The 14,800-nt window shown below is 31.7% G+C and overlaps 1 protein-coding gene and 1 long non-coding RNA gene across 3 annotated transcripts in view; both read left to right on the forward strand.

The window, feature by feature from the left end:
* LOC141458296 (juvenile hormone acid O-methyltransferase-like) overlaps positions 1-12,696 on the forward strand; it is a 34,690-nt gene extending 21,994 nt beyond the window's left edge. For both annotated transcript variants that reach the window (XM_074136072.1, XM_074136079.1), the window contains exons 2-6: positions 3,274-3,468; positions 7,227-7,411; positions 8,125-8,257; positions 9,349-9,508; positions 11,447-12,696. In XM_074136072.1, coding sequence (XP_073992173.1) covers positions 3,274-3,468; positions 7,227-7,411; positions 8,125-8,257; positions 9,349-9,508; positions 11,447-11,607 — 834 coding nt within the window. In that variant the 3' untranslated portion in view covers positions 11,608-12,696. The remainder of the gene's footprint in view (positions 1-3,273; positions 3,469-7,226; positions 7,412-8,124; positions 8,258-9,348; positions 9,509-11,446) is intronic.
* On the forward strand, positions 548-1,162 carry LOC141458307 (uncharacterized). The gene is made up of 2 exons (XR_012460883.1): positions 548-965; positions 1,047-1,162. It is a non-coding gene; the product is annotated as an uncharacterized lncRNA (long non-coding RNA).
* Positions 12,697-14,800: the final 2,104 nt, after the last annotated feature.

Below are 14,800 nucleotides of genomic sequence, written 5' to 3' on the forward strand. Positions count from 1 at the left end.
TTTACATTTATATTTGCGAATAAAACAAATTCTATGTCTTATCGTACGATATTTATAAGTTAATTTCTGTATTTTATTTAATTGCATGTTTTAAGTTTGTATATATCATTTGAATTAGTTTTCTTATACCGAATGGCCAAAAGGTCATCACTTAATAATTCAATATTCTTAATTATATGGTTTTGATGTTTTACTTATCTTTAAATGAACCTTTCACAGTTCCAGCCCTATAAGCAGTTAATTTAATTACATAATGGAATTGAATTGCACTCAACTTCTTGTAACTTTTTAAATATTACGATCGTTGTTTCTTCTAAATTATGAAGGAAACTTTTATTTATGAACTGAATTTAATTTTATGTTTGATGCAGTTGTAAGATTTGCACAACTAATTCAAAAGAAACAATTTATTATATTAAATAAAAAAAATTGTCCACACTGTGAAAGATTTGTTTAAAAATAATTATATTATTATTTATTTACATATTTTTGTACTTTTATTTTAAATGTGAGACTAAACTAACTGACGGACTAAGTCCGCCAAGCCGGTCCCAAGCCCAGGTGAGAAAGGATGAGGGGTCCGTCGGAGTTACTTATGTTTCAGGATGTAAAGGCTAACTATACGCAGAGCCAGGAGAGGGAGGATATATTCATAAATGTTTATGCTGTGTAAATATGGTATTGTTTGCAACCCTCTATAAAACTATAAATAAATCTATCCAAAAGGTACAAAAATCTCTTTAACAAAAACTTTCAGTTTAAAATGTTAAGTATAAGGGTTGATTAAACGCCAAAAGGTACACAAATCAGCAGGTAACCAACATTTCATTAATATTTCATTGATATCATTAACCTAATTTTACTGTATTAACTTTTCATTAATATTTTTTAGAATTTATTACGTGTCCCAGACCCTTATGCTGGCCATTTTATTCATAATAATTTTTTTGATATAATAATAAAAGGTGAGTAATATCATCATTAGTTATAAAAAGGCACTTTACTTTAACTGTAATCTAAATTATTATTGCGATTTTTCTTTTTAGGCGCTTTATTCTGAATAATCATCACACTCTCACATTCAAATGGAAAAGGGAAAGTAGGAGTTGGTCTATTGCTGCTGAAATCTGAATCACGGATTTAAAATAAATTGAATCTTGAATTAGTCTTACTGCAGAATATATGAGCACAAATTATGCAGTTAATAACAAATAAACAATACTTGTAATTATAATTCATTTGCAAACTTTAATTGAATGTAGTCTTTAATTGAGTACTTATCAAAGACGTTTTGTTATCAAATAATTAGTAAAGCACTTTAATAATAATTTTTATTTATTTATTTATTTAAATAATAATTGCCATCTGAAAAATATAAATATCTTTATTTTGTTTTACATATATGTATATAACCTTCAGAGTAATCCATCTAGGGATAAATTAATTTAAAAATATCCTTAATTACGTTGTATTTATTTAGTTAGTATATACTGTATAATAAGAAAAGTAATGTAATCGCCTATTTTTTCAGGCGGTATTTAACGTCCATCTACCAATTAGGTGACGTGGACAGGGGCGAAAGCTCATAATTTACTAAAAACAATTTTTTCTGACAAATAAAAAGTAGTCTTACTGGGGTTCTACCACTTACATTGTCACGCTCTTGACTACAAGACCAACGCCCGCCCCTAGTATATCAATATTTAAATCTATATCTATAATATAAGTATAATATATATACAAATATAAGTAAACAAATTAAAAGTGTAATTAAAGATAACTATAATAATATTTAATATTAATAAACCATGTTAAGTATTAATTATCTGTTATTTTTAAAGAAGTGTACTTGGCAAATTGTATCCAACTAATTTAATCAAAGGATGAACTTAAATCAATGATTTTTAGGTTCATACTGATGTAATAATTTCGGTGAATGCATTTTTTAAAAAGTATTTTAATAATTTAATTTAATTTAATAATTTTTTTTTAAATTGCGTTTCATTAAAAAACCTGTGCATTAATAGATAGATACGTCCTTTTAAAATCAATCTAAATTAGATGAAGCGAGCCTTCTCGCAGCACAAAAATTATTATGAATAAAATGGCCAGCATAAGGGTCTGGGACACGTAATAAATTCTAAAAAATATTAATGAAAAGTTAATACAGTAAAATTAGGTTAATGATATCAATGAAATATTAATGAAATGTTGGTTACCTGCTGATTTGTGTACCTTTTGGCGTTTAATCAACCCTTATACTTAACATTTTAAACTGAAAGTTTTTGTTAAAGAGATCTTTTATTAAAAGAAGTTTATGGCGATGAATGTTTATCATGTGCGCAAGTTTTTGAGTGGTTCAAGCGTTTCCAAGATGGCCGAGAAGACGTCGGAGATGATGACCACCCGGGGGCGGCCTTCCACGTCCAAAACGGATGAAAAGATCGATTATAATTAATCAACATTACTACCGTGAGGTGCTTGCTCAACTCCGTGAAAGAGTAAGGAAAAAAAACGACCCGATTTGTGGAAGAACAAGTCATGGGTTCTCCGTCAAGACAACGCGCCGGCTCACACTGCATTGTCTGTCAAGAGGTTTGTTGGCCAAGTACAACATCCCAGTTTTAGGCCATCCGCCTTATTCGCTTGACCTGGCCCCGGGTGACCCCCGCGTAATCTGCATTAAAAGGAACACGATTTCAGTCCGCTGTGAAGCTGTGAAAGAAAAAGCGGCATGCGTCATGCAGGAGCTCACAGATAAAGACTTCCAGCACTGTTTCAAACAATGGTAAATTCGCATGGAGCGTTGTAGGGATAGTGGAGGGGTGTATATTGAAGGTGATAATAACTAAATATTTATAAATTTAAAATAAAATGTTTTATAGCAATATTCTCGTTATTTAATAGCCACACCTCGAATATTTAATTCCCATATACATTACATTTAATCTTCTTTAACCCTCCTAAAATGCATTTTCACGGAAAGAAGTTTCAAGCAAAAATATAGTGCACACGAATTTTAAAATTAAAAAAAATTAAAATAAATAAAATAAAATTTTAGATTAAATAAAAAAGAATTCGATAAACAACGACAACATCCAACTCAGAAAATGCGCGCTTTTAACCCCCTTATTTCCTTTTCTGAATAAAAACAACACACTTATTCCTCAATTAATATTTTATAGTTAATGATAATTAATTATCAAATTTATTAATAGAGATTGATTGATTTAAATAATAATTTGATTGATTTAATTCGTGATTTTTCTACAGATGTACGAAGATGCTGATCTATATTCACAGTATTCTCTTGATCATCAAAACGAAGCAAAAAGAATGCTACATAAATATGGACATCATCTGACATGGGACAAACTTGGCGAAACCGTATTAGATATAGGATGTGGATCTGGCGACGTTACCAATAATATCATCAAACCTTTTTTAAGTCCAACATTTAAAGCCCTAGTGAGCCTTTTTCTCGATTTATTTTTTAATTATAGCCATAAAAAAAGCAATTAGTAAATCATATATACATTAATCATTTCAAATCAGGTACAATTAAAAATAAAAAATGAATCTTAATAGAGCAGAGCCTGCCTCAGGAGCGCCTTGAAAATTAATTTTTCAATCTTTTCTCTTTGAGATTGTTAATTAACCATCGAAGACACTTTTAGCATTTATTTCTAGGCGCTCAAATTGCTACGTCAACTATTTTTGCCACAAGTGTAGGCCTTCTGCAAGATGCTCATGTAATTGATTCGATATCTACGCTTATAGATTCTTTACTTACAAGCCACAAGATACATATCAGTGGTGGCGAACCTATGACCCAAGCTTTTTTACTGACCCACAATTGCTAGGCAACCATTTGTTTGTTTAAGCGGGTTGATTTAGATTTTCTAATTGTGTGTATAATTTATATTCTATCTGTATTTTTTTTTAATCACGCATTGACACAAAAGCAGTTTAAATGCTATCTATAACCTTTAGTTTGATCATTACAGTTCTAAAACGCAAATGACGATAAATGCTTTTGTAGTATTTGAAATAAAGCTAAAGTGTTTACAAAACATCAAATAAAATGTATAATTTTACTCACATTTTGTTTGTTAAAATAATCGTCAACCCAAAGCAAATATCCATATTTAGATTTTTCTTCAGATAAAACACACTTTTGTAAGGTTTTGTTCAGTTATGTTTGTAAAAAGAGACTTCCATAGCACTTGTTTCGTCCCGTTTTATCCTTTAAGCGAACTGAATTTTAAAGATGTTTAGTTTTGAAAATATTCAGTTTAAAATTTTTAAACTTAACTTTTGTGCAAATGGGCATTAGTGACCCAAGAGCTAGTACTAAAAAAAAAGAAAAATGAACAAAATTTGACCCTTGTCTCAAAAAGGTTCGCCATCCCTGCACTATATCAAAGCATTTGTAATCTTCCATGATTTAAAGCGATTGATCAAATTTTTTAAGACACCTTTTACAGTATCTTTATTTATTTTTTAACTCTGTAAATGTGATTTTGGGGCAGCTTAATTTTTTAAAAAAAGGTAAATCTTAAGTTTTAATAAAAAGTTAAATCTTGAGAATCAATGGCAACAAAACTAAAACTTCTTTCTGAAATAAAAAGTAATTTTTAATTTTAACAAGTAATCTCACAACCTTACCTCCAAATTAAGATTAGCTTTACATTTATCTCTTAAGTCCGGTTATAGTTACATCCAGGTCTTGAAATATTAATTCACTAATATTTGTTAATTAAGTGAGGGAACACTAACAATCACTCAAACTATTTCCATCTCTAGTATCTAAAATTAGGAAAATAACTCGATCATTATTTATTATTACAATATTTACGACAATTGTAATAAAAACAAAAATTATTTATTTTATCACAGCTAATTTATGACTTGAAATTATAAAAATGCCATTGGTAATAAGCGTTAAGAACTTCCATCCTTGGCAAGAACAAATTTTATTGGTCATAATTAAATACAAGGTCAATATTATTTAAGTTCCATTTTTTATTTTATTTTTATGACACATATTTTGATCTTTTTGTACAGAAGTTTAGTTTATGTTTTATTTGCCAGCAGTCAGTCAATACAGTAAAAGTTAAAAGTAAATTTTCCCAAAGATAAGTAAACCACTAATTTGATAAAATGCAGGTGAACATTTTGTATGAAATATTATTTTCAACTTAAAATAAATAAATAGTCTTGTTACTGCGAAAATCGTTGTACGATTGCAATTAAATTACTCAAAGTAATGTTCAGTTATCACTGTGGCAGTGTCACAATTTCTGCAAAGTAGATTTCTTACACATTGTTTAGTCGCTTTCAAATGATGTACTGAAAAGGAAGTTTACCAAAAGTGCCAAACAAAATTGATAGGCTTTCATATTTGTTACTTATCCAAACAATCTCAAATAACTTTAGACATTGGTGATGTTGCACTTTTCCAAATTTTCATACAAATTTAGAATTTCCCTGAGCCCATAAATAAATTTTTCCCTAAGATATGTTTTAAGTGAAAGTGATTATACCAAGTTAAATGAAAATCGCTAAATTCATTTTCGAAAAAATCCTACAATATTGAAAAGTTGATTCGTTTTCAGTGAGCAATTTGACTAAAAGCTCATTGTCCAGCACTCATGGTGTTGAGAGTATTGTTGACCACAACAAACTCTTCAAGCAGTCCAAATTGTAAAACCAACTCTTTCGTCCTTTGAAAACCTGTTTCCTTTGGAATCTTGAATTCAAGTTAGGGGAATACTTAGCTTACAAAGAAAGCAAAAAGGATCCTCGATGTGGGGCTTGAATCAAGAATTTCGTTAGGTGCGCGCGCAATTAGAGTAAAGATTCAACTACCAATAAAATTTTAAAATGAAGCATTTATATTATTTATTGTTTTGGAGCAGACTTCAATTTATGAATACCAATGTTTCTTATCACTCACAGCTTCAGGGAGTTTTAATGGCGAATATCTGTTTTGTTGGTAAGACGGTGGTCGCTCCTGTAAATAGGTTTTCTAATATATAACCGTAAGGAATGATTTCTTCCGGAAAATTGTTTTTAACGACATTCCGCTCCCCCAAAATATTCTGCTACAGTCGGAAAGCCAGAGCTATTACAGCCCCTGCAAAAATCCGTTGAATGGAAGATGCAGTCGTTGTCAACACTAGTAATTACGTTAAAATACATCTCCTTGTGAAGGACTTTCCGTTCATACAAGTTTCTGAAGGAAGTGAGATCATGCTATTTTACCACCTTACCCTATGTTTTCTAGAAGTTACAAATAGGAAACTATCTATCGCTTATTAAAAACACTGGCAGCATTTTTAATAATTTATCTTTGGTACTTTTCAGTTATATTTGCTGTAACTACTTGAACTCATTTATTATACCGGAATTCGAATTACCTCTTCGAAAATGTATAATTCGTAAAGCTACTAGCAAATTTTAAAGAAATGAAATTGCAACTAGAGATTTCAACGATCCAAAGTTTAATCAGGAAGTTATATTCTCCGAAAGTTACGTTCACTCTTTAAGGCTTAAATTATCTAGTCCTCCTTACATCATCGGCGTTTTCTTTACAACAATGCGAACTCTCACTCAAATTGAGTAATCTAAATCACAGCTATTTTTTCAGTCACTTGGCATAAGACACCCTTAATATTCACACTATAAACACGGCGCCTAGTGAGGTAGTAAAATAGAAAAATATGAGTTTAGCGAACCCACATGCAATACTAGCTCAGCTTGATCCAAAAAAAATTTAATGCTGTAGCATAGATGGCACTGAGCAAAGGGTGACGAATACGGAGCATCTGAAGTAGTACCGAACGTCTTTCTTGAGGCATTATGAGGGGGTGTTCGGACAGAAAGTGATTGTCCTGTAGGGCCATCTTCCTGATTCCTGGTATTTCCCTGAAATGTTGGATAATTTGAAGGATTTTTGATGGTTGTATAGAAGCCATGTATAGTGACCAAAGAGCTAGTACTAAAAAAAAAAAAAAATGAACAAAATTTGACCCACGTCTCAAAAATGTTCGCCATCCCTGCTTTAGGAAGTGGTTATCTCTGACTGTCGACTTCACCCTCTTCCTAGAAAATTTATGGAGAATGGTTCCCTTAATTTGCTAGATCCATACACTGAACATCTCAAGAGCCTTTCTAAGACAGTAATTTCTTTGACATACTAATAAAATAGGAACTGTAACAAGGTTGGAGTCGATATATCGGAGAAAATGGTGCAGTATGCTAGAAAGAAGTGGCCATTGGACCCGAGAGTACATTTTCATACTTTAGATATATCTAAACCATCCAAAATTACCGCACTTCCACTAACTCTTCAGCAGTATGATAAGATCTTTTCATTCTTTTGTCTTCAATGGGTCAGTGATCGAAGGTAAGGCAATAAATTTGTTTAAATTATTATTTATTTTTTATTTATCTTTGTCACAGCCTCTGTGTATCAAAACAGATTTTACGCAATTTACTTTATTTTTTAAAAACTTCTTTGGACTTATGCATTTTTAACGCATTACAAAAAGTAAACAGAATTAAAAAAAAAGTTTTAGTGTATACGAAATAAGTTCAATTATTCTATAAAATTATTGGGACTAGATGTTCCAACTAAATTGAAATAAGTAAATTTTTTTGCTAAGTATAATTTACCAAACTTCGTCACACAATCTGAGAATTGGAGTTCAAAGGCAAGCCAGTTGACGAATCTTTTATTTATTTCTTGTTGGATGATTCAAAATGCTGTAAAATGGTCTTGTTTTTAATTCTAGGTGATATCTAATTCAAAATAATTGAAAGATTTCTTACTTTACTTTGTTATAAATTTACATGAACTAATTGATTGATTAATTAGAACATAATTGATTGATTGATATCGTAATAAAAGAACATAATCTCATTAACAGTTTATCTGTTAGGAACGAAAGAAATTATCCATCTGAAACCAGTTTGCACTAATTTCGTTCTAACTTTACTCCATAATTTCTAATCAAAATAATTTGTAACTAGAGGTGTTAGAATGTTTCATCCTTCAAATTGCTTACAAATACGTTTGAGGTTATTTTTAAATATTCTATATAAATTTGAAATTTTCAGGGCGGCAGCAAAAAGTATACACAGACTTTTAAAGCCTGGAGGGCAAGCATTTTTACTGTTAGTTGTAAACAGTGGAATCTATCTCGTATGGGATACCATCGCGAAATCAAAAAAATGGAAGAAGTATTTTAAAGTTAGTGATTTGATTTTTTGTATTTATTTGAAGTCTCAGCCTCTGGTGCTGGCTATTTTCATATACAAAATATTTTGTTTAGCACCCATTTAACTTACAATTAAAGTACTTTACTGCTCAATTAAAGGAGCTGCATTTAATTATATTTTAGAAATGAATGATTATTACAAGTAGTTATTTATTTGTTATTAACTGTGTGTAATTTGCACTTCGTATTCTTCTGTAGCAAAAAATCCTTAATTTAAATAAACTTAGCGAATACTTTCGTTCTTCAAAAGTAATTGCAAGTGAAAAATGAAAAATACAAATCTTAAATTTCATTACGGAGGGCGTGGTGTGACAAATGTAAAGGGTAGGCGAGGTTTAATGCCTAAATTTGATTGCCTAAATGATATTACTGTTATAAAAGTTGAGTAAAAACATGTAAGCTATTTTTCCTAACTTTCTAAATGGCTGAAATTACTAGCTGAAATATAAATTAAATGTTGGGTATTTGATGAATTGTGTACCTTTTGTGCACGTGTGACAGTAGATCCATTGATCACATAGGAGTACATTCCAGACCAGAGCATTTAAAAGATGAATATATGAGAGAAGTACTTGACAAGACTAAGAGAATTGTATCACCAAAACTGTAGTTTTGGTTAAGGAGACAATACTATTGTCATCATTTATTAAAAACAGATCTTGTATGGAAGGAGGTTACAAACCACAGGCTTAAAGTTTGCTTTGCTTTAGTTGAAAAAGTTGCGGCTCTGACATTACTTATCCCTTCATAATTTAGAATTGTTGCATAATGATTATTCTGATAACTGCTTGGCTATATAACTTCTGATGACTTTAACAAAGTAGTGAAATCACATAAAATAACTTAATTCGAAAAGAGCTTCTCCTAACCTCTGTAAGACTTTCTAAGTCTTTACAAAGTTTTGAATTGCAAAATTTCATCCTTAAGCTCTTTCGTAGAAAATTATCCTTTTAAATATAAAATGAAGCTTTAGTTTATGTAAAGCTAACTGAATGGTTATTATTTAAAACTTTTTTTTTAAATTAAAAGAAATAAGAACATAAGTAGATTGGCTTATGTGCAGGGCGTTGTTTTACTACCGATGAACGAATACGTGTACATGAATGCTCCAGATGAAGTATTCTGTAAATCTGTCAGAAGTGTTGGGTTGATAATTAAAGAGTGTATCATAGAAGTTAGGAAGAACGTCTTCACAACATCTACACACACAGATGAAGAAATGAGTACGTATAACTTTAGTATTTTACGAATTTTTAGGCGAAGAATGAACAATTAATGTCCGCTTTTCACTTAATTTGTGGACTTTAAAGTATAATTAATTTTATTTCAACAAGAATACAAGTGACACTTGTAATTCGCTCGTATAAAAATTATAATGTCATTAAAAATATTTATTTTAAAGGAAGAGACTATATTGCTAATTTTCATCATATTACGTAGTGTAGCGTAATTCACTAGTAAGAAAACAACGGAAAGCTTTTAAAGATGACTTGGTAAAAAATGAAAAAAGATTGTGACTGAAATTGGCAATATTCTTTTTCTGCAACCATGTAGGAATGTTCTCATTACTCAATTAAAATCAGCTGTGTAATGCCCAACTTCCCTCACTAGTGGGGAAAAATTCCCATTAGTGTCACTTTCCTCACTAGTGAGTGGAAAAACTTTATTGTGCTTCCTTGATATAAGAAGTTTTGTTATTAAATATTTTCTGTAAAACTTTAATAAGCTTATTTAAATTTATTTTATCTAAATAATTAAAAAACGAATATTAAAAAATAAAATAAAAATTGAAAGGAATATAGAAATAAAAATAATACTTTAATAAATAATTAGATATTTTTAATTATAACAGTTAAAAAGGTTATAGTGTTACCTCATAGAAATTTAAAATGGATTCTAGTGATTCCAGTTTAGTTTTTTTTTTTTTAGTTAATAAATCTAATGGTTGCAGAAAAAATATAATATTTAACTCGAGTGTAAAGTATTTTCCTCACACTCGGCAATTTGCACTTGCACTCGCCTCGAGTCACCAAAAATAATGAACAATATTGTACCAAGTATTTTTTTTAATTGATGGCAAATTAGAAATTATCTTGGAAAACGGTTATGTATGTTTTTGACGAAGTGACCTCTAAAAGTAGTTTTAGCTAATGATGTTCAAGTGCGTGAATTTGGGTCAATCACACTCTTGGGTTAACAAAAAAATGACTTAAAGTACGAAAAGTTGGAGGCCAAAGAAAAAAATGTTTGTCGAAAATGTGGTTAGGTCAGCAGTACTGAATAATATCTTTGATTTTCTCTATCTTAGCAAGTATGTTCGTTGTAATTATTAGTTTATTTATTGGTCAGCAAGTGTAGTGTGAGTCAAAAACGTAAGTGAAGTTGAAACCTCTTCACCAAACTGACCAACAAACTATCCCTGATGGTGGATGAAGGTTCGAAACCGGTCAGGAATACAATAAATAGGCGACGGATAAAATGAAAGATAAAAATGTACGTGTTGTGTGCTCATTACGTGAAAAGTTTAGATTAAAATGTTCTAATTACTGTTTTATTTTACTGTTTTTTGCACTTTAATCTTAATCGATCATACTTGTCGATTACCTCTGCAGCACCGGAAACAGAATAGGTCTTCTATGTCCAGGATACTGATAAAGGCGTCTAAAAGAATTCGCAGGGGCGGCATACAGCTGTTTAGGTTTAGCACATCTGATGTCAAGGGCTTTGAGCTTTAGCTCAGTACTACCAGAGCTCATTACCACTTATATTAATTAATTCGAACACGTGCACCCCACATGCATTTAGATGTACCATTTTTCCTACCTCCCTTTAAAAACTTTCCTTTGTTTTTGAGGAGATTTTAGTGGTTCATGCCATGAGTCAAGTGGCTCTTGCCTAAGGATTACATTTTGGTTCTTAGAAATCAGGTGTTGGAACAGAGCCACTGACGCACCAAGCGATCCCCTAGGATAAAAATAAAGGGAATAAAAGTTTTCCGATACTATAAATTTTATTATTTCCTTCATTTTTTGGCATATTATAGGAAAATTTTTATTATTTTCTTTATTTTTTTGGGTAGTCAACTCATAAACTACTCCTGAGTGCGCCATTTTATTATATATTATGTATTTGTGTTTTATTTGGAACGTTTCTGTTTTCAGCTGATCGTTTACGGACTGTGGATCCATTGATTACATACATTCCAGAGCATTTAAAAGATGATTATATGAGAGAAGTACTTGACCTGACTAAGAAAATTGTATCACCAAAAGGCGCTACTGATTATAGTGCCCTGATTGTTGTGCTCAAAAAACAAATCTAAATTATCGAAATATCTGATTCCATCTACCTCAATAAATATTATTTATTCTTTACCAAAATATCGTTATTTTTAATATTCTTAAAAGAAGAGACTTAATAATATAACTTTTTAATGAAATTATTGTCATAGTTTAATAATTTAAATTCAGTCAATATTGTTAACTTAGTGTTAATATTGAGTTAGGCTAGAAAAGTAATGGTTTACAGCAATGATGAACCCAAACTCCCTTAATATAGGCAACACATAACTTAATATGTAGTTCTGCTCTCGGGATGTTCGAGTTACCAGTAAACCTATTCTCTTGAATGTTCACCATCTTGCCGAATGTGTGGAAAAGAATTTGCGCGTTTGTTCAAACTATTATTTTATTTTTAAAAGTCCAACAAATGTTTGTAAAAAATTATTAGTTTGGTTTTATCATTTCCACAATGTAGAGAAAAACATCTTCATTTTATATGCTACAAAAATTAAAAAAAACCTGCCAAACTACAGGAGCATGCGAATTGATCAGTAACGATGACACAATAAATAACAGTAAAATAAATGGTCCAGATGTTTTAGGAGATTAAAGTTTAACAATAGCATAGTTTGATTTACGTTTGTAAATTAGCTTCCTCTTGTAAAAGAGTTTGCTACAATCATACAAACCTTTATAGTTATGGAACCTGATGGACTCTTTCAAGGAAAGCACGTCCTTGAACATCTGATTATAATCTATAATTATAGATTCCAGACTATGGATAACTTAAATGGACGTCAAATATCCGCATTTATCTAAACAGTAATTTAGATCACGAAGAACCTGCCTTACTTAATTTAAGTTGTGTGAACATTGTATTTAATATTGTTCTTTGTACCAAAGCTTCTCCAACATTGAGATTTTTATTTTTTATTATGCTTTCTTTTTATATTAAATTTAGTTCCTTATAGAATGGTTTTTTTAAATTGAATTTTTACTCATTATGTTAAAAATTGCACGTCATCTGGCGGGACAACTGGATTTCTAAAATATTTTTATTTGTTTATGTGTAAAACCAATTTTAATCATTCAAGGAACTTTTAAAATCATTAAATATAACTTTGAATGTATGGGTTGTCTTCGTTCTTCCTCTGAAGATTAAAATTACCACCTCAATCTCTAACTTTAGTGCAGTTATTGTGGCATTGCAGAACCGAGGATCTGACTTTCACTATGCGGCACGTTTCGGAGCAAGTTCTGGAAAAGCAAAAGGAAGTTTCGTAGATCTGATGAAAGCATTCGAAAGGGTAAACTAGAAGATGTATTTAGGAGGAATAGAAACGTAAGGAACATGCAATATTTGTCAGGAGTCTTCTAGACAAATGGCAGTATTTGGCAGGGTTGTAGGTTGATCACGCTTCTCTTTGTGATCCTAATAGACTAGAGTTACCAACCATCAACTGCACAGCTCTCATAGAAGTTGCAGGAACAGAAACTATATTGAGTACTATCTTCTAGCATTTGCGGACAACGTGATGGTACTGGATAATAATGACCAGAACCTCATCCATAATTTGACTATTCTGAGAACGAAGCTGAGAAAAGTCAATATGGAGATCAGAACGGAAAAAAACGAAGGTTAATGAAGATAGAATCCTCAGAGTTATGAGAGTGGTTACAATAGAAGGAAAAAAGTTAGACCTCGAAATTCATGCACTTAGCAGCGCATCTGCTGATCATGAATAATGATCGGGAAGTCTATGACAGGTGCGCAGATAGGATGTTGGGCGTGATCAGGAAGGGTTGCCTCAATATCAGAGTTTGTTTTACATTTATCTTATTCATCGTAGATCTGCAAGCTGGACTCTGAGAGGAGTTCTTTCCTCTGAAGAACAGCCTCAGTGTGTGGCACTGCTCTAACAACTACACAATATTACTGTATATGAAATGCCACAAGAATTTCGAGCTGGCAAAGTCTACCAGAAGCTTTTGATATGTTCATAGAACGGAGATTTCGTGCTAGAGCCAAAGTTACTGTTGAACTTAGACCAAACCACTTTGGTTGGAAACCATTTCTTAAGGAGGATGATTTTAATTGGGTTCTGAGAAACTGGGACAATTTTTTTTGTTCACTTTTGGTTCATCAACCCTTGGGGCAGTTGGAAAGTCTTTCTAGTTAATAAAATTTACTTCCTTAATTACAATAATTTTATACAAATATTGGAACTTATATTAGGACTTGTTGGAATATTGCACGTTAAAAAGTTAAAGCAAAATATTTCTCGGCAGACGATTTCGACTGTGTACAGCACATCTTTTCACTATAGCGAGGTCCAATTGTACTATGTCATGCACTCTCAACGACACTCGATGAGTTCTGGAGAGAATGAATGTGCCTGTTGCCAAGTCCCTTATGAATGTAATCCAGCTTTGTCAAAACGTCTACTTACAGTTCTGGTCGAGATGTGTTTGGTACGGCCTAAGTTTGAGGTTGTAGATCCGTCATACTCGTAGTCCTAGCTCGAGGAACTTTTAATCTTGAAAATCGCTCGCCTGAGGGTTCTATAAAGTATGACGACCTTGTCCTCTTAGTGTAATTGAACCTGCCTCCTGAAACGTTAGGCAATCCGATTTCCTTCAAAGATACAGTGTAGACAATTTAATTAAATCCCACTGACTCGTTAGAGCTAATTACAGTCGTAACACACCTGCAGAATAGACGAAGAAACTAAATGATATAATTTTTTTCCAACTTCTTTTTAATGAAACAGTGTTAACGATCTAAGTATGTTGTTATGTCTGTCAGAAGACAAAAATATTTACAATAATTAATTCTTGTACATTTTGACGGTTGAGGCGTTCATATCAACAGAATAATTGTGTTGCATTAATTTTGCCAGGGATTATATTTAGCGCAAAATAGTTTTCACTCATTTATTCAAGGATTACATCTTGGAATAGTGCAGCGGCACAAATAGCACGTATGGGAATATCCTCAGTTCTACGTTTCCACCTGAGAGTTCTGGATCACATATGCTGGAGTGTGCGGGCGCTGCCGTCAGGTACTCTAACAGCTTCAGCTAGAACCACACCCTAGAGAGCTCTGCATTCTCTTATCACCAGACGACATTGCCTTATATCTGTCTTTCGACATACTCTTCCGTGCATACTAACACCCTCTTCTTGAACGTCCGCCATTCTTATAACCCTTTCAATTCGCTAGGTTCGTTTCCC

The sequence above is a fragment of the Rhodnius prolixus genome, unplaced genomic scaffold (genome assembly GCF_049639745.1).
Source record: "Rhodnius prolixus isolate KJV_2025 unplaced genomic scaffold, Rpr scaffold_1, whole genome shotgun sequence".
Lineage (NCBI taxonomy): Eukaryota > Metazoa > Arthropoda > Insecta > Hemiptera > Reduviidae > Rhodnius > Rhodnius prolixus.